Source organism: Triticum dicoccoides, chromosome 7B (assembly GCF_002162155.2).
Source record: "Triticum dicoccoides isolate Atlit2015 ecotype Zavitan chromosome 7B, WEW_v2.0, whole genome shotgun sequence".
Classification (NCBI taxonomy): domain Eukaryota; kingdom Viridiplantae; phylum Streptophyta; class Magnoliopsida; order Poales; family Poaceae; genus Triticum; species Triticum dicoccoides.
Genome location: NC_041393.1, coordinates 634,518,021 through 634,536,396, shown reverse-complemented (window position 1 = coordinate 634,536,396; position 18,376 = coordinate 634,518,021). Strand labels below are relative to the sequence as shown.

The 18,376-nt window shown below is 45.2% G+C and overlaps 1 protein-coding gene across 1 annotated transcript; it reads right to left on the bottom strand.

Annotated features, from left to right (window-relative positions):
• Positions 1–353: 353 nt before the first annotated feature.
• On the bottom strand, positions 354–1,444 carry LOC119335409. Its single transcript, XM_037607545.1, has one exon. The coding sequence runs from the start codon at positions 1,366–1,368 to the stop codon at positions 703–705; it is 666 nt and encodes a 221-aa protein (XP_037463442.1). The 5' UTR covers positions 1,369–1,444; the 3' UTR covers positions 354–702.
• Positions 1,445–18,376: the final 16,932 nt, after the last annotated feature.

The window sequence follows — 18,376 nt, the reverse complement described above, 5'->3', positions numbered from 1 at the left end:
TGTACCCAAAAGAAGTTGATTGCAGGCATCGTACATCTGTTTATAAGTGAGTCACATCATAATTTTATAGAGTATCTTGCAAGTTGTATGTGCTTTATTTCTATCCATCTCCACGTTCTTGAAGTGTTAAAGTTAACTAGAGGATACCACGCGCGTTGCCGTGGAATTGGTTAATGAAAATTTGGGTTGATAACATAAGAACCAAAAATACATATAACTTATTACATTTAATTATGTATAGTTTAATATCGAATATAAGTAGAGTAATTTATAGAAAACATTTTCCCATCATAGTTAGATAGAGAAAAAGGTTATGCAAGCTTGCATGTGGAAAAAACTAGTAGCACGGAGTGAAAAGAAAAATGACTTACATGAAATAGAAAATTCAGGCCACTTACAAATAGACGACCCATATAATTAAGAACATGTGTATACGACTGTCCATATATATACTTCAGGGGAAAGGACTCCTATGATCTTCTAACCCAAAACAAATCAATGGGTCGATGAAGGTAATTAAGAATGAGGAACCAAACAACATAATATCTGTCGGTTCCTCTCGGCTCCTTCCACTGCTCAGCAAAGTTACCCTACGTACCAACACACACACGCACACAGCGTGTCTGCATATGCATGCATGCACATATATATAGATGCTAGCCATGCATCTAGACTCTAGATACGTACGTAGATCGAGAATCTCTAGAAGGCCTTGGCCTTGTAGTTGTGGTGGTGGTGGTAGCTGCACAGGTCCTGCAGCTTGTTCCACGACTCCTCCCTCTGCATCTTGAGCTGCTTGTAGAAGTTGCCGATGAACGCGTCGGCCTTGGCGTAAAGTTCCTGCTTGCTCATGAGATCCGGGGAGGAGGCGTCTACCTTGCACCTTTTCCGCCCTTCCTTGTCGTGGAGCGTCTTTGACGTCGCGTCCACGACCTCGCCGGCGTCATGGGGGTCCAGGCTCCCGATGAAGAAGATGCTCGCCCTGGACGGGACTTTCTTGATCGTCTCCTTCAGTTTCTTGGCCACGGCCACGACGTTGTTGACAGCACCGCGATCTGCAAGCAGATTTACCTCCCTGAGTCGTCCTGGCAAGGGTGCCGCCATGATCGGCGGCTGTGCAGTGACAAGGTGGTGATGGTGGTTGGGAGTTACAGCAGCAGCAGGGGCAGGAGGCTGGGCTGTTAAGTTGCTCCGGCTTGAGACGGAGATGATGCCGGCCTGGACACCAAGGCCGACGACGAGGGCGTTGAAGAGGAGGTACAGATAAGGGGCCCTCAGAGAAGGAGGCACCATGGGTACGAGGAGGAAGAGGAGGAGGAGCGCAGCTATCGTGGCCAGCTGGGGCAACCTGACATTCGTCTGTTCCATAACAGCTATTAAGTGAAGAAGAGGCTAGAACGCACTACGTACTGTGGTGTGGTAGCTAGCTAGGAGAGAAGGATCGGAGTAGTGTAGTATTGGCCTCTAGCCCCTGGCCGTGTATTTATAGACTGCACGACCGTGGTGGGTAGCTAGCTAGCTACCCTCCGTTGACACGAAAATTGCTTTTGGAGGCCAAGCTTCAGAGAAGCCTCCATTTACAACATTTAAATTTCATATTTTTACGTTAATTGAAAAAAATACAAATATAAATGAAGGCATAATGTACATATGTATAAATTTTTAGAACAAAATACACTGAAACGAGGCTGTTAAAAAATGTGACACATTTTAACATAGGGATAAGTATATTTTTCATCCTTGAATTCTCTCGAAAATATAGAAATCGTCCCTCAATTACGAAATCAGTAATACTCAGTCCCTGAACTAATCAAACCAGATAATTTTCATCCCTAATACCACTTCAGGCGGTTTGAGTATGATGTGGACCTGGTTTTGACTAGCACTGCCCACGTGGCCCAGTTTGACCGCCACGTCTAAGCTGAGGTTTCGGGAGCTGATAGACGCCGGTAGCTGCTCCTTCATCGCACGAAGCTCAGCGCTTGGAAGCAGTCTGAGTTGGCGGGCGGCCATGGCCGAACCATCAAGTGCGCCGGTTGAAAGTGCTTGATCAACAAGCGCACGCCGGCGCCGGCGGGTTCCTCGTGACGGCGTTGTTCGCGCGCCGGATGGCGGCGGACGCACCCAACACACCAAACACTCACACCGTCCTCGCCCTACCCAACGTCGTATCTTCCCCTGACCTGGTGTGGCGGCACAAATCGTGCGCGACGGCGCGAGCACAAATCCTTGACTAAACGAGCAGAGTCCAGCATGGCGCCCAGTACTGTGAGCGGCGTCGAGGCTGTGCAGATTCCCTCGGGCCATGGCATTGGCTTGCTACGGTTGGCCGAGGATGTGCGTGTGGTTGACTAGCAGAGCTTCCGGCTTGCTTGTGTTCGTGCAGCTGGCTAGCTGTGTTGTTGGCGTGCTTGCTGTGTTCGTGCGTACGGGTACGGCCTCCATGTGCATGGCTGGGCGTCGGCAACTGCAAGAACGGCGATGGCGGCTAATGAATTCGGACGCGGCCCCGTGAGTTTCTTGCCGAGCTGGAGGTGCACTAGTCGACGAGCGGCGCCGAGGCCGGCTGCCGGCGAGGCACCTGGAATGACGCGAAGGCTCGGCTGCACCACGACAGCTTGACATCTCCGCCTCTCCGGGTACGGCGGCTGGCATCCGTGGCCGCCGTACGCCTCACGGAGCAGACGGGCATGCTGAACGGGGTCGCGGCGCTCACGTACAGCCGACGTCGTGCGCCTAGCTGCGGACGAGCTGGCACGCGCCGGCGTGGGAACACTTTCTCGCCCGTTTGCTACAGTGGCATGGCGGTCAAACCGGGCCACGTGGCCAGTGCTGGCCAAAACCAGGTCCACGTCATACTCAAACCGCCGGAAGTGGTATTAGGGACGAAAATTATCCGGTTTCATTAGTTCTGGGACCGAGTTTTACTGGTTTTGTAATTGAGGGACGGTTTCTATGCTTTCGAAAGAATTCAAGGATGAAAAATATACTTATCCCTTTAACATATGATACTCAATGATTTTTTTTACAGGTAGCATGTCAAGGTATTTCATCCTGAATTTTTACACACATATACGTTTCATCCTTGTATACTTGAATATACATTTTTAGATTTTTCTAAAATCAAAAGGTTTGAATTTTGAATCTTACAAAAATTCCGGGCTCCATGGAACCCGGTCACCAAAACGCCCCACTCTTGTTCACAAATATAAGATGTTCTAGTAACCTTTTTCCATATTGAATGTGTATAAACACATTTCATGTCATTTTATGTGTCGTTCACTCGTTTCAGTCCGTATATAGTCTATATTGAAATATCCAAAACATCTTATATTTGTGAACAAAGGGACTAAGTAGAGAACGAAGGGTCGGAGAAGATAAGCTCGAGGTGGTTTCTTGCGTAGGATCGAGAGCGAAAGGCTAAGCTTTTGCGTTGTTGCATCAATGGCGACATGAACAGATGCCATGTGACCTACGCACAAAAGATCGACATGGCACTGGTGGTAGGAATAGCACTCTTTCCGATCGGGCGACGGTGATGCGTGTGCGTATCGTGGAGTCACGTACGTAGGGCATGGTCGGTGGGATATTCCAGCCGGCCGGGCGCTTTCTCGTGAATCCTGGTCGAGGGTGGGATTTCATTCGTCGCTGCCTTTTTATTGCATTTGCATGTCGGCTAGCTGGCTCACGCCTTTTACGTCCTATCAGTATGCCGTGATCATGGTCCCCTAAGTAACTTTTTATCCTGCATTTACCTTTCACTCCTGCCTTTTTATCACTACTTTACAACAAACCATCTGTACGTGTGGGTGGTGATGAATTAATGTGTCAAATATCGATACGGCAACTGTAACGAGCGAACGTGCTCGCGGATGAGCCACCAACCTCACTCGGGTGAATATCTGGTGCTGCGGTTGCACCTAAGCTAAGCTCACGTGCTCCCGTGCAAGCTCAGCCGTTAGATCTTGATCCAGCGGACATTAGAGGAGCCCCTGGACCTACACCTAATTAAGGAACTCCTGAATGTTTCCTTTTTTCGCATTTTTTTTCCAAAGCACCTACAATGCCCGCAGGATGAAAATCCAATGGCCGAGATCCCGCGGCAGCACCTGAGCTTAGGTGCTCCCGAAGCATCGGATATTTTCCCCACTCAAACTCCCTTTCAACATATGGATTGGGATTAAGTAACCTCTCGCACGAGGGAATTGTAGATAGTACACCGTAAATGTTGATTAGATCATTGATTCTCAATCCAATGGCTGCAAAAGGTGGTTATGTCACTGGTACTCTCCATCGATGACTTTTCGCCCTATAAAGTTATTAAAACTCAATCTTCCTAACCTTAGGGTATGCTAAACATGGACTATATGCTACTTGTTTACCTTTTTATTTATCTTAATGTGCAAATCGAGTTTGTCCTTATATTATTTGCTTCAATGTGTTGTCGTTTGGATACTTGAATTACCATCTTCTACTTCAACCTCCATGATGAATGTTTTGGAGTGTTTTCGAGGTCAGCCCTCGGTCGACATGTCGACACGCTGGGTGTATGTGTCTTATTATTGTAGTGTATGACAACAAGTGGGGACACGTGTTACTGCCACCATCACAATGTAACATGTCATTGTTCTTTATAGAACCACACTGGATTTTGTATTATTAGCTTGTAAGAAATGCCATGTGTTCTACTACTTTCTATGCTCACATTTTGGTTCTTATTACTCCTATAAACTCCTAACCAAGACCTTGACATCATTTAGGGGATGAGAGAAAAATTATACCGAAATTGACGAAACAAAAGTAGTCAAGTTTTATGCTAAGGGAAACCAAAGTAGGTGAATGACCTTCCACATTTTTGTAACACAAGTAGGGGCTTGAAAGTCTTAGATGCTTCACTGGTAGTTAAACCGGTGGTTTAGAGTATCAGTCATAAAAACCCTACCTAAGACAAATAATACAAACAAGTCCTTGCATTTTATGTAGAAGACCCAAGAAAGCCAATACCCTGCCACTGGGTCCAAACCAACCTCCTTATTCTTGAATGATAGAGAGGCCTCCCCCTCTGATTTTCATTAAAGAACACTATCCATTTTAGAACAGCAGTTTTAAACCCTAGTTAAGAACTACTCGACACTAAACCAATGATCATAAATGATTCTAGAGAACCAACCTGATAGCACCTGAGTTCAATCAAGAGGCTGTAAACAACCTCCTAACATATATAATTTGTTCAGTCGGGGACAAGACCACTTGGTCCAACAAAATCTTCATAGCTACACGTAGATCAGTGTGATCACAAACACATAATATTCGTTCTAGTTGTACTAGACAGAGAGAAAATATATTCAATACCACCTATATTGGTCAAACAAAATCGTTTTGAATGAACTCTGTTGCAAGGTTGCACTACCTCCCATTTGGCATTGTGGTCGAGAGGAAGAAATTAGGTCATCCTTCGACCAAGAAAATGAATGTCACATCAGAGGAGAATGACCAACGGCCACCACAGTGACCACAAAAGATTATCTGAGGCCACTGCCAAAAATCCTCTTTCGGTAGGTCACCCGCTCTCTCCATCATGAGCTCTCCCTGATTAGCATCAGACCTCTTCACCACTTCTTAGGGATCAAGGTCGACCAAAACATTGTTGGCCTTCACTTCTTGCAAGAACAACGCACCCTTAAGAAACTCAACCGGGTTGGCATGCTAAACTGCAACATCTCCACCTCTGTCAACACCAAAGTTAAAAAATTATGCCTCTGACGGCTCTCCTTTCGGGATCCCCCCCACTACGGGAGCTCGGCTGGAGCCCCCTAGTATCTCATGCTAACATGGCCTGATACCTCATATATTGTCCAACAATGTTGCATTATCCAAGGGACACCTGCTATCACATGGCAAAACAAGTTCTTCGATACCTTCGTGGCACTACTCACCTTTGGCTTCAGTTCTACCGCTGCTCTGGTCAATGGCGAAGCCACGGTCAGGCAAAACTATGATATGGCCCGTCCAACTTAGTAGAAATTCAGTAGGATATGAGGGGAAAATGGGCCCTAAGAGTATAATTGTTGCACTACTGTTCAATTCGACCCATCCAAGTATTCAAGTGTAGCTCCCCTAGCAGATTCCCTATTTGACGCTTTGTGTGGCAGATTGATGCACAAACACACAAATCACGCAGAGTGTCATGGAAATGGGCCGACCCACTGGAAGGTTTCTACACTTGCTAGAAATCCCACTTTTGGACCTTCGGGAAGGTTCTTGAATAGTTGGAACCTTTAGAAGGTTCAAGAGCAGCATTTATTAGTTCTCTGATTTTCATTTTTTTTTCATGTTTTTCATGTTTTTGCCCTTTTTTTTATTTTTATTCTTTTCCTCTTTTGTAGGTTTTTTTAAACTGATAATATTTTTGTAAAAAAATTCTTCAAAAAGTGTTTTATAATTTTCCAAATTAGTCCATGATTTCCAAATATGTTCAAAAAATTCAAAGTTTATTTTCATTTTCACACACAGTTTGAAAACTAAAATTATGTTTGTTTTTTAAAAATTCAATTTTTTGAAATTTGTATATAATTTTTAAAATTATTCGCATTCTACGTACTTAAATAGTTGACCCCTACTGCAAGTATGCCATCTACAATCAAGCATGAAAAAAGGCCCACCTCAGTGGAAGCCCATGGTTAAATTTGGTGAGAAGGATGCGACGGACATCCCGAAATCACTAATTAAGGAGTACTCCTTGCGGAGATCACTCCAACTTTTCCAGGTTGCGACAAGTGGCGCGCTGCATGTGCACCACTTGTCGCAACCTGGGAGTTTTCCCTTTTTTTCATAGATTTTTTATATCTTAAACCGTGCGTCCAAATCTCAAACCTCTTTCGCCGATGGATTCCTTGCGTCGAGATCTTCAAAACTAGATTCCATGTTGATAGGTTTTGACGAACTTTTTTTTCATGAAAAATACGCACAAAAAAAACAATGAAAAAACCGAACCGGGAACACGGTTTTTTTTCCTTTCCTAAAGAGGCACGCTCGTGCCTCTGACGAAATCACAACCGTGCCTCTTGCGGAAGCAAAACCGTGCCTCTAGTGAAAGAGAAAAAAAAACAGAAAACGCGTTTTTTCCCTTTCCGAAAGAGACACACCCGTGCCTCTCGCGAAAGCACAACCGTGCCTCTCGCGGAAGCAAAACCGTGCCTCTCACGAAAGAAAAAAAACAGAAAACGCGTTTTTTCCCTTTCCAAAAAAGGCACGCCCGTGCCTCTCGCGAAAGCACAACCGTGCCTCTCACGGAAGCAAAACCGTGCCTTCCGGAAAGAAGAAAAAAACAGAAAACGCTTTTTTTCCCTTTACGAAAGAGGCACGCCCGTGCCTCTCGCGAAAGCACAACCGTGCCTCTCGCGGAAGCAAAACCGTGCCTCTCGCGAAAGAAAAAAATAAAAACCATGTTTTTTTGTTTCCAAGAGGCACGGCCGTGCCTCTCGCGAAAGCACAATCGTGCCTCTCGCGAAAACGAAATCGTGCCTCTCGCGAAAAAAATGCGTTTTTTGCGCAAAAAATTTATTTTTTTCGGGGAAATTTTTTTTGTCGAAAAGCTAGCGAAGACCGGTAGAAAACCAAAACGTCAAAAAAACCCGGAAAAAACCGTTTAAAAAGCCGAAAACGATGCGAAAAAATAAAAAAAAATCTGGAGGGAGCGCCCAGAGCGCGACACGTGGCGAATGGCTGAGAGCGCACCAAGTGGCGCTGATCGTTGCGAGGCTTCCGAAGGAGCGCTCGTTAATAAGTTGCTCCCCGGACATCCTGATCTCTCGAGTTCGAGCTACTGCCTCTCGTAACATTAGCCGAGAGCAAACTTCCCATGCGTCCTAATTATGTCTCCGTTTAGTCTCAATTTATTTCTTTTTTTTAAACGAGGCAAAAGACTTGCCATTTCATTAATTAAGGGAGAAGGTTTTAGACAGAAGCCGCAAGCGGCAGACAAACGAAAATTACTCTCGTAGCATTACAATACTCAAGTGCTTGGCTCCCGCCAAAGCCCAAAGCGACGCCTCATGCTTGATCTTGTTGATGATGACCACCGATGGAACCGCCACGTTGCGAAAGACTCTAGCGTTTCTCTCAGACCAAACCTCCCAAGAGATGAGCATCATCAATGTGGCCAGGGCTTTGGGAGAGCCGAGACGAATCTGAAGGTTGCTTCCCGACCATTCTTTGACCGAAGCGCTCACCGTCCATGTAGTAGTAGAGATGTGGTGCATTCCAAGCCACAGAAGAATGTCGTTCGAAATGTGCAATGTGAAGCGGCACTGGAAGAGTAGGTGAGCAGCGGACTCCTGTGCTTGCTTACAAAGGGGACACAAGCCGCAGTTGGGCCAGCCACGACGGATCAAGCGGTCTGATGTCCATATTCTGTTTTGAAGAACGAGCCAAGCAAAGAATTTGCACCTCGGGGGAGCCCAGGCCCTCCACACAGACTTGACAAGATCAGAGGATATGAGACCTTCAAATATTGCCTTGTATGCCGATGAAGCAGAATAAATCCCATCCTTAATGAACTTCCAAATAATGGAGTCTTCCACATCTTCCTCAAGGGCCACCATTGATAATTTTTCCCAAAGGTCAGCAAACTGCTCGATATGCGCGAGGGACAGACCATTGGTGCCATCAATATTAGTGATCCACAGGTTGTTGGTCATGGCTTGCTGGACCGATGAGTTCTTCTTGCAAGAAAGGTGAAAGAGGTCCGGCGCAATGTCACGGGGGCGCAAGCCATTGAGCCACGACGAGTTCTAGAATTGCGTCGTTCGTCCGTTGCCAACAAGGACCGTAGTGGCAGCCGCAAAGAAGTGTCGATCATCCTCCGTGCATGGCGTCTCCATGCCAATCCGTGGCTTGCTCTTGTCAGTCCATTCAAAGCATAGCCATCGGAGCCGCAGAGCCTTGGCGAACTTATCCAGGTTAAGCACTCTGAGCCCACCCTTGTCCTTGGGCTTATAGACGAGCTCCCAGTTAACCATGCATTTTCCTCCAGACACCTTGTCTGAGCCCGCCCAAAGATATGCACGGCGAATACTATCGATTTTCTTGAGGACCTCCACCGGGATGTTGAGAGGCGTGAGATGGTAGATAGCAATGGCAGTTAGGATGGCCTTAACAAGAACAACACGGCCACCAGAGGCCACATGTCTTCCCTACCAGGGAGGGAGCTGAAGGAAATATGCCCTAGAGGCAATAATAAAGTTATTATTTATTTCCTCATATCATAATAAATGTTTATTATTCATGCTAGAATTGTATTACCCGGAAACGTAATACATGTGTGAATAGATAGACAAACATAGTGTCACTAGTATGCCTCTACTTGACTAGCTCGTGAATCAAAGATGGTTAAGTTTCCTAACCATAGACATGAGTTGTCATTTGATTAACGGGATCACATCATTAGGAGAATGATGTGATTGACTTGACCCATTCCGTTAGCTTAGCACTTGATCGTTTAATATGTTGCTATTGCTTTCTTCATGACATATACATGTTCCTTGACTATGAGATTATGTAACTCCCGCTTACCGGAGGAACACTTTGTGTGCTACCAAACGTCACAACGTAACTGGGTGATTATAAAGGTGCTCTACAGGTGTAGCCAAGGTACTTGTTGAGTTGACGTATTTCAAGATTAGGATTTGTCACTCCGATTGTCAGAGAGGTATCTCTGGGCCCTCTCGGTAATGCACATCACTATAAGCCTTGCAAGCAATGTAGCTAATGAGTTAGTTACGGGATGATGCATTACGTAACGAGTAAAAAGACTTGCCGGTAACGATATTGAACTAGGTATTGAGATACCGACGATCGAATCTCGGACAAGTAACACATCGATGACAAAGGGAACAACGTATGTTGTTATGCGGTCTGACCGATAAAGATCTTCGTAGAATATGTAGGAGCCAATATGAGCATCCAGGTTCCGCTATTGGTTATTGACTGGAGACGTGTCTCGGTCACTACATAGTTCTCGAACCCGTAGGGTCCGCATGCTTAAAGTTAGATGACGGTTATATTATGAGTTTATGTGTTTTGATGTACCGAAGGTAGTTCGGAGTCCCGGATGTGATCATGGACATGACAAGGAGTCTTGAAATGGTCGAGATATAAAGATCGAAATATTGGACGGCTATATTTGGACACCGGAATGGTTCCGGGTGAGATTGGGACAATACCGGAGCTCCGGGAGGTTATCGGAACCCCCCGAGAGGTATATGGGCCTTAATGGGCATTAGTGGAAAGGAGGGGAAAGGAGCAAGGGAGGGGGCGCCCCCCCAAGCCCAATCCGAGTTGGGAAGGGGGCCGCCCCCCCCCCCCTTTCCTTCCTTCCTCCTTCCTCTTCCTTCCCTCTCCTTCTCCAAATAGGAAGAGGAGGAGTCCTACTCCCGGTGGGAGTAGGACTCCCCCCTTGGGCGTGCCTCCTCCTCTTGACCGGCCCCCTCCTCTACTCCTTTATATACGGGGGAGGGGGCACCCCATAGACACAACAATTGATCCCTTGGAACTCTTAGCCGTGTGTGGTGCTCCCCTCCACCATAGTCCACCTCGATAATATCGTAGCGGTGCTTAGGCGAAGCCCTGGGTCGGTAGAACATCATCATCGTCACCATGCTGTCGTGCTGACGGAACTCTCCCTCAAAGCTCGGCTGGATCGGAGTTCGAGGGACGTCATCGATCTGAATGTGGGCTGAACTCGGAGGTGCCGTGCGTTCGGTACTTGATCGGTCGAATCGTGAAGACGTACGACTACATCAACCGCGGTGTGCTAACGCTTCCGCTTTCAGTCTACGAGGGTACGTGGACAACACTCTCCCCTCTCGTTGCTATGCATCACCATAATCTTGCGTGTGCGTAGGAATTTTTTTGAAATTACTACGTTTCCCAACAGTGGCATCCGAGCCAGGTTTTATGCGTAGAAGTTATATGCACGAGTAGAACACAAGTGAGTTGTGGGCGATACAAGTCATACTTCTTACCATCATGTCATACTTTGGTTCGGCAGTATTGTTGGATGAAGCGGCCCAGACCGACATTATGCGTACGCTTACGCGAGACTGGTTTTACCGTCGTGCTTTGCACACAGGTGACTAGCGGGTGTCAGTTTCTCCAACTTTAGTTGAACCGAGTGTGGCTATGCCCGGTCCTTGAGAAGGTTAAAACAGCATTAACTTAACGAACTATCGTTGTGGTTTTGATGCGTAGGTAGAATGGTTCTTTCTAAGCCCGTAGCAGCCACGTAAAACTTGCAACAACAAAGTAGAGGACGTCTAACTTGTTTTTGCAGGGCAATTTGTGATGTGATCTGGTCAAGACGTGATGCTATATTTTATTGTATGAGATGATCATGTTTTGTAACCGAGTTATCGGCAACTGGCAGGAGCCGTATGGTTGTCGCTTTATTGTATGCAATGCAATCGCCCTGTAATTGCTTTACTTTATCACTAAGCGGTAGCGATAGTCGTAGAAGCAATAGTTGGCGAGACGATGGTGATCATGACGGTGCTTCGGAGATGGAGATCACAAGCACAAGATGATGATGGCCATATCATATCACTTATATTGATTGCATGTGATGTTTATCTTTTATGCATCTTATCTTGCTTTGATTGACGGTAGCATTATAAGATGATCTGTCACTAAATTTCAAGATAAAAGTGTTCTCCCTGAGTATGCACCGTTGCCAAAGTTTGTCGTGCCCAGACACCACATGATGATCGGGTGTGATAAGCTCTACGTCCATCTACAACGGGTGCAAGCCAGTTTTGCACACGCAGAATACTCAGGTTAAACTTGACGAGCCTAGCATATGCAGATATGGCCTCGGAACACTGAGACCGAAAGGTCAAGCGTGAATCATATAGTAGATATGATCAACATAGTGATGTTCACCATTGATAACTACTCCATTTCACGTGATGATCGGTTATGGTTTAGTTGATTTGGATCACATGATCACTTAGATGATTACAGGGATGTCTATCTAAGTGGGAATTCTTAACTAATATGATTAATTGAACTTAAATTTATCATGAACTTAGTACGTGATAGTATTTTGCTTGTCTATGTTTGTTGTAGATAGATGGCCCGTGTTGTTGTTCCGTTAAATTTTAATGCGTTCCTTGAGAAAGCAAAGTTGAAAGATGATGGTGGCAATTGCACAGACTGGGTCCGTAACTTGAGGATTATCCTCATTGTTGCACAGAAGAATTAGGTCCTGGAAGCACCGCTGGGTGCCAGGCCTGCTAGAGATGCAACTCACGATGTTAAGAACGTCTGACAGAGCAAAGCTGATGACTACTCGATAGTTCAGTGTGACATGATTTACGGCTTAGAACCGGGACTTCAATGACGTTTTGAACGTCATGGAGCATATGAGATGTTCCAGGAGTTGAAGTTAATATTTCAAGCAAATTCCCGGATTGAGAGATATGAATTCTCCAATAAGTTCTACAGCTGCAAGATGGGGGAGAATAGTTCTGTTAGTGAACATATACTCAAAATGTCTGGGTATTGCAATCACTTGATTCAACTGGGAGTTAATCTTCCGGATGATAGTGTCATTGACAGAATTCTTCAATCACTGCCACCAAGCTACAAGAGCTTCATGATGAACTATAATATGCAAGGGATGAACAAGACAATTCCCGAGCTCTTCACAATGCTAAAGGCTGCGGAGGTAGAAATCAAGAAGGAGCATCAAGTGTTGATGGTCAATAAGACCACCAGTTTCAAGAAAAAGGGCAAAGGGAAGAAGAAGGGGAACTTCAAGAAGAACGGCAAACAAGTTGCTGCTCAAGAGAACAAACCCAAGTCTGGACCTAAGCCTGAGACTGAGTGCTTCTACTGCAAGTAGACTGGACACTGGAAGCGGAACTGCCCCAAGTATTTGGCGGATAAGAAGGATGGCAAGGTGAACAAAGGTATATGTGATATACATGTTATTGATGTGTACCTTACCAGAGCTCGCAGTAGCACCTGGGTATTTGATACTGGTTCTGTTGCTAATATTTGCAACTCGAAACAGGGACTACGGATTAAGCGGACACTGGCTAAGGACGAGGTGACGATGCGCGTGGGAAATGGTTCCAAAATCGATGTGATCGCCGTCAGCACGCTACCTCTACATCTACCTTCGGGATTAGTTTTAGCCCTGAATAATTGTTATTTGGTGCCAGCGTTGAGCATGAACATTATATCTGGATCTTGTTTGATGCGAGACGGTTATTCATTTAAATCTGAGAATAATGGTTGTTCTATTTATATGAGTAATATCATTTATGGTCATGCACCTTTAAAGAGTGGTCTATTTTTGATGAATCTCGATAGTAGTGATACACATCTTCATAATGTTGAAGCCAAAAGATGCATAGTTGATAATGATAGTGCAACTTATTTGTGGCACTGCCGTTTAGGTCATATTGGTGTAAGACTTTTGGAATCACTTGATTATGAATCACTTGGTACTTGCGAACCATGCCTCATGGGCAAGATGACTAAAACGCCATTCTCCGGAACTATGGAGCGAGCAACTGATTTGCTGGAGATCATACATACTGATGTATGTGGTCCAATGAATGTTGAGGCTCACCTGCGGGTATCGTTATTTTCTCACCTTCATAGATGATTTGAGCAGATATGGGTATATCTACTTAATGAAACATAATTCTGAAACATTTGAAAAGTTCAAAGAATTTCATGGTGAAGTTGAAAATCATCATAACAAGAAAATAAAGTTTCTACGATCTAATCGTGGAGGAGAATATTTGAGTTATGAGTTTTGTCTACATTTGAAACAATGCGGAATAGTTTCGCAACTCACGCCACCCGGAACACTATAGCGTAATGGTGTGTCCAAACGTCGTAATCGACTTTACTAGATATGGTGCGATCTATGATGTCTCTTACTAATTTACCGCTATCATTTTGGGGTTATGCTTTAGAGATGGCTGCATTCACGTTAAATAGGGCACCATCAAAATCCATTGAAACGAGGCCTTATGAACTGTGGTTTGGCAAGAAACCAAAGTTGTCGTTTCTTAAAGTTTGGGGCTGCGATGCTTATGTGAAAAAGCTTCAACCAGATAAGCTCGAACCCAAATCGGAGAAATGTGTCTTCATAGGATATCCAAAGGAAACTGTTGGATACACCATCTATCACAGATCCGAAGGGAAGACATTCGTTGCCAAGAATGCATCCTTTCTAGAGAAGGAGTTTCTCTCGAAAGAAGTGAGTGGGAGGAAAGTAGAACTTGATGAGGTAACTGTACCTGGTCCTTTATTGGAAAATAGATCATCACAGAAACCGGTTCCTGTGACGACTACACCAATTAGTGAGGAAGCTAATGATGTTGATCATGAAACTTCAGATCAAGTTACTACCGAACCTCGTAGGTCAACCAGAGTAAGATCCTCACCAGAGTGGTTCGGTAATCCTATTCTGGAGGTCATATTACTTGACCATGGCGAACCTATGAACTATGAGGAAGCGATGATGAGCCTAGATTCTGCAAAATGGCTTGAGGCCATGAAATCTGAGATGGGATCCATGTATGAGAACAAAGTATGGACTTTGGTTGACTTGCCCAATGATCGGCAAGCCATCGAGAATAAATGGATCTTCAAGAAGAAGACTGACGTTGATGGTAATGTTACTGTCTACAAAGCTTGACTTGTTGCAAAAGGTTTTTGACAAGTTCAAGGGGTTGACTACGATGAGACTTTCTCACCCGTAGCGATGCTTAAGTCTGTCTGAATCATGTTAGCAATTGCCACATTTTTATGATTAAGAAATTTGGCAAATGGATGTCAAAACTGCATTCCTGAATGGATTTCTGGATGAAGAGTTGTATATGATGCAACCAGAAGGTTTTGTCGATCCAAAGGGTGCTAACAAAGTGTGCAAGCTCCAGCGATCCATTTATGGACTGGTGCAAGCCTCTCGGAGTTGGAATAAACGCTTTGATAGTGTGATCAAAGCATATGGTTTTATACAGACTTTTGGAGAAGCCTGTATTTACAAGAAAGTGAGTGGGAGCTCTGTAGCATTTCTAATATTATATGTGGATGACATATTATTGATTGGAAATGATATATAATTTCTGGATAGCATAAAAGGATACTTGAATAAAAGTTTTTCAATAAAAGACCTCGATGAAGCTGCTTATATATTGGGCATCAAGATCTATAGAGATAGATCAAGACGCTTAATTGGACTTTCACAAAGTACATACCTTGATAAAGTTTTGAAATGGTTCAAAATGGATAAGCAAAGAAAGGGCTCTTGCCTGTAATACAAGGTGTGAAATTGAGTCAGACTCAATGCCCGACCACTGTAGAAGATAGAGAGAAAATGAAAGAAGTTCCCTATGCTTCAGCCATAGGCTCTATCATGTATGCAATGCTGTGTACCAGACCTGATGTGTGCCTTGCTATTAGTTTAGCAGGGAGGTACCAAAGTAATCTAGGAGTGGATCACTGGACAGCGGTCAAGAAGATCCTAAAATGCCTGAAAAGGACTAAGGATATGTTTCTTGTTTATGGAGGTGATAAAGAGTTAGTCGTAAATGGTTACGTCGATGCAAGCTTTGACACTGATCCGGACAATTCTAAATCGCAAACCAGATATGTGTTTATATTGAACGATGGAGCTGTCAGTTGGTGCAGTTCTAAACAAAGCGTCGTGGCGGGATCTACATGTGAAGCGGATTACATAGCTGCTTCGGAAGCAGCAAATGAAGGAGTCTGGATGAAGAGCACATAAAGAGATGCTTCAATTCCATCCGGGACCAAGTCCAGGTGGGAGACATAGAAATTTGCAAGATACATACGGATCTGAATGTTGCAGACCCATTGACTAAGCCTCTTCCACGAGCAAAACATGATCAGCACCAAGGCTCCATGGGTGTTAGAATCATTACTGTGTACTCTAGATTATTGACTCTAGTGCAAGTGGGAGACGAAGGAAATATGCCCTAGAGGCAATAATAAAGTTATTATTTATTTCCTTATATCATGATAAATGTTTATTATGCATGCTAGAATTGTATTACCCGGAAACATAATACATGTGTGAATAAATAGACAAACATAGTGTCACTAGTATGCATCTACTTGACTAGCTCGTGAATCAAAGATGGTTAAGTTTCCTAACCATAGACATGAGTTGTCATTTGATTAACGGGATCACATCATTAGGAGAATGATGTGATTGACTTGACCCATTCCGTTAGCTTAGCACTTGATCGTTTAATATGTTGCTATTGCTTTCTTCATGACATATACATGTTCCTATGACTATGAAATTATGTAACTCCCGCTTACCGAAGGAACACTTTGTGTTCTACCAAACGTCACAACGTAACTGGGTGATTATAAAGGTGCTCTACAGGTGTATCCGAAGGTACTTGTTGAGATGACGTATTTTGAGATTAGGATTTGTCACTCCGATTATCGGAGAGGTATCTCTAGGCCCTCTCGGTAATGCACATCACTATAAGCCTTGCAAGCAATGTAGCTAATGAGTTAGTTATGAGATAATGCATTACGTAACGAGTAAAGAGACTTGCCAGTAATGAGATTGAACTAGGTATTGAGATACTGACGATTGAATCTCGCACAGGTAACATACCGATGACAAAGGGAACAACGTATGTTGTTATGCGGTTTGACCGATAAAGATCTTCGTAGAATATGTAGGAGCCAATATGAGCATCCAGGTTCCACTATTGGTTATTGACAGGAGACGTGTCTCGGTCATGTCTACATAGTTCTCAAACCCGTAGGGTCCGCACGCTTAAAGTTAGATGACGGTTATATTATGATTTTATGTGTTTTGATGTACCGAAGGTAGTTCGGAGACCCGGATGTGATCATGGACATGACGAGGAGTCTCGAGATGGTTGAGACATAAAGATCGATATATTGGACGACTATATTTGGACACCGGAATGGTTCCGGGTGAGATTGGGACAATGCCGGAGCTCCGGGAGGTTATCGGAACCCCCCGGGAGGTATATGGGCCTTAATGGGCTCTAGTGGAAAGGAGGGGAAAGGAGCAAGGGAGGGGGCGCCCCCCCCCAAGCCCAATCCGAATTGGGAAGGGGGCTTGCCCCCCTTTCCTTCCTCCCTCATCCCTCTTCCTTCCCTCTCCTTCTCCAAATAGGAAAAGGAGGAGTCCTACTCCCGGTAGGAGCAGGACTCCCCCCTTGGCGCGCCTCCTCCACTTGGCCGGCCCCCTCCTCCACTCCTTTATATACGAGGGATGGGGGCACCCCATAGACACAACAATTGATCCCTTGGATCTCTTAGCCGTGCGCGATGCTCCCCTCCACCATAGTCCACCTCGATGATATCGTAGCGGTGCTTAGGCGAAGCCCTGCGTCGGTAGAACATCATCATTGTCACCACGCCGTCATGCTGACGGATCTCTCCCTCAAAGCTCGGCTGGATCGGAGTTCGAGGGACGCCATCGAGCTGAACGTGTGCTGAACTCGGAGGTGCCGTGCGTTTGGTACTTGATAGGTCGGATCGTGAAGACGTTCGACTACATCAACCACGTTGTGCTAACGCTTCCGCTTTCGGTCTACGAGGGTACGTGGACAACACTCTCCCCTCTCGTTGCTATGCATCACCATAATCTTGCGTGTGTGTAGGAATTTTTTTGAAATTACTACGTTCCCCAACAGGAGCTTGCCCGCAATTTTATCTTCAAGGTACTGGAAGTGGATTCGCTTGAGGCGCTTGACGGATAACGGAAGTCCAAGGTAGTGCATCGGGAACGAGGCACGCACCGCCGGAAAATCATGAAGAACATCGTCAAGGTTGATGTTGTCACATCGGATGGGAGCAACCAGACTTTTGGCACAATTAGTGATGAGGCCAGACACCTCTCCAAAAGAGGCCAGGGTAGCAGCAAGGAATCGGACGTCTTCCTTAATGGGCTTCACAAAGATGGCGGCATCGTCGGCATAGAGCGAGGCCCGAACGGGTGAAGATCTACCACACAGAGGGTGTAGTTGTCCTTGGGCCGTGGCCTTGCAAAGGAGGTGGTGGAGCGGATCGATAGCCAGGACAAACAGAAGAGGGGAAAGCGGGTTCCCCTGGCGAAGGCCACATCCATGCTTCAGTGGATCACCCAAAACTCCATTGATCAACACCCTTGAAGTGGCGGCAGAGAGCAAAGCTGAAACCCAGTCACGAAATCTGTCCGGAAGCGGAGGTGTTTCAGCAGATCCATAAGGAAGTCTTACAGAATCAAACGCCTTTTTGATGTCTAGTTTGAATAAGAGCATCGGACAGTGGTTGTGATGGAACTTTCTTGCCAAGTTCC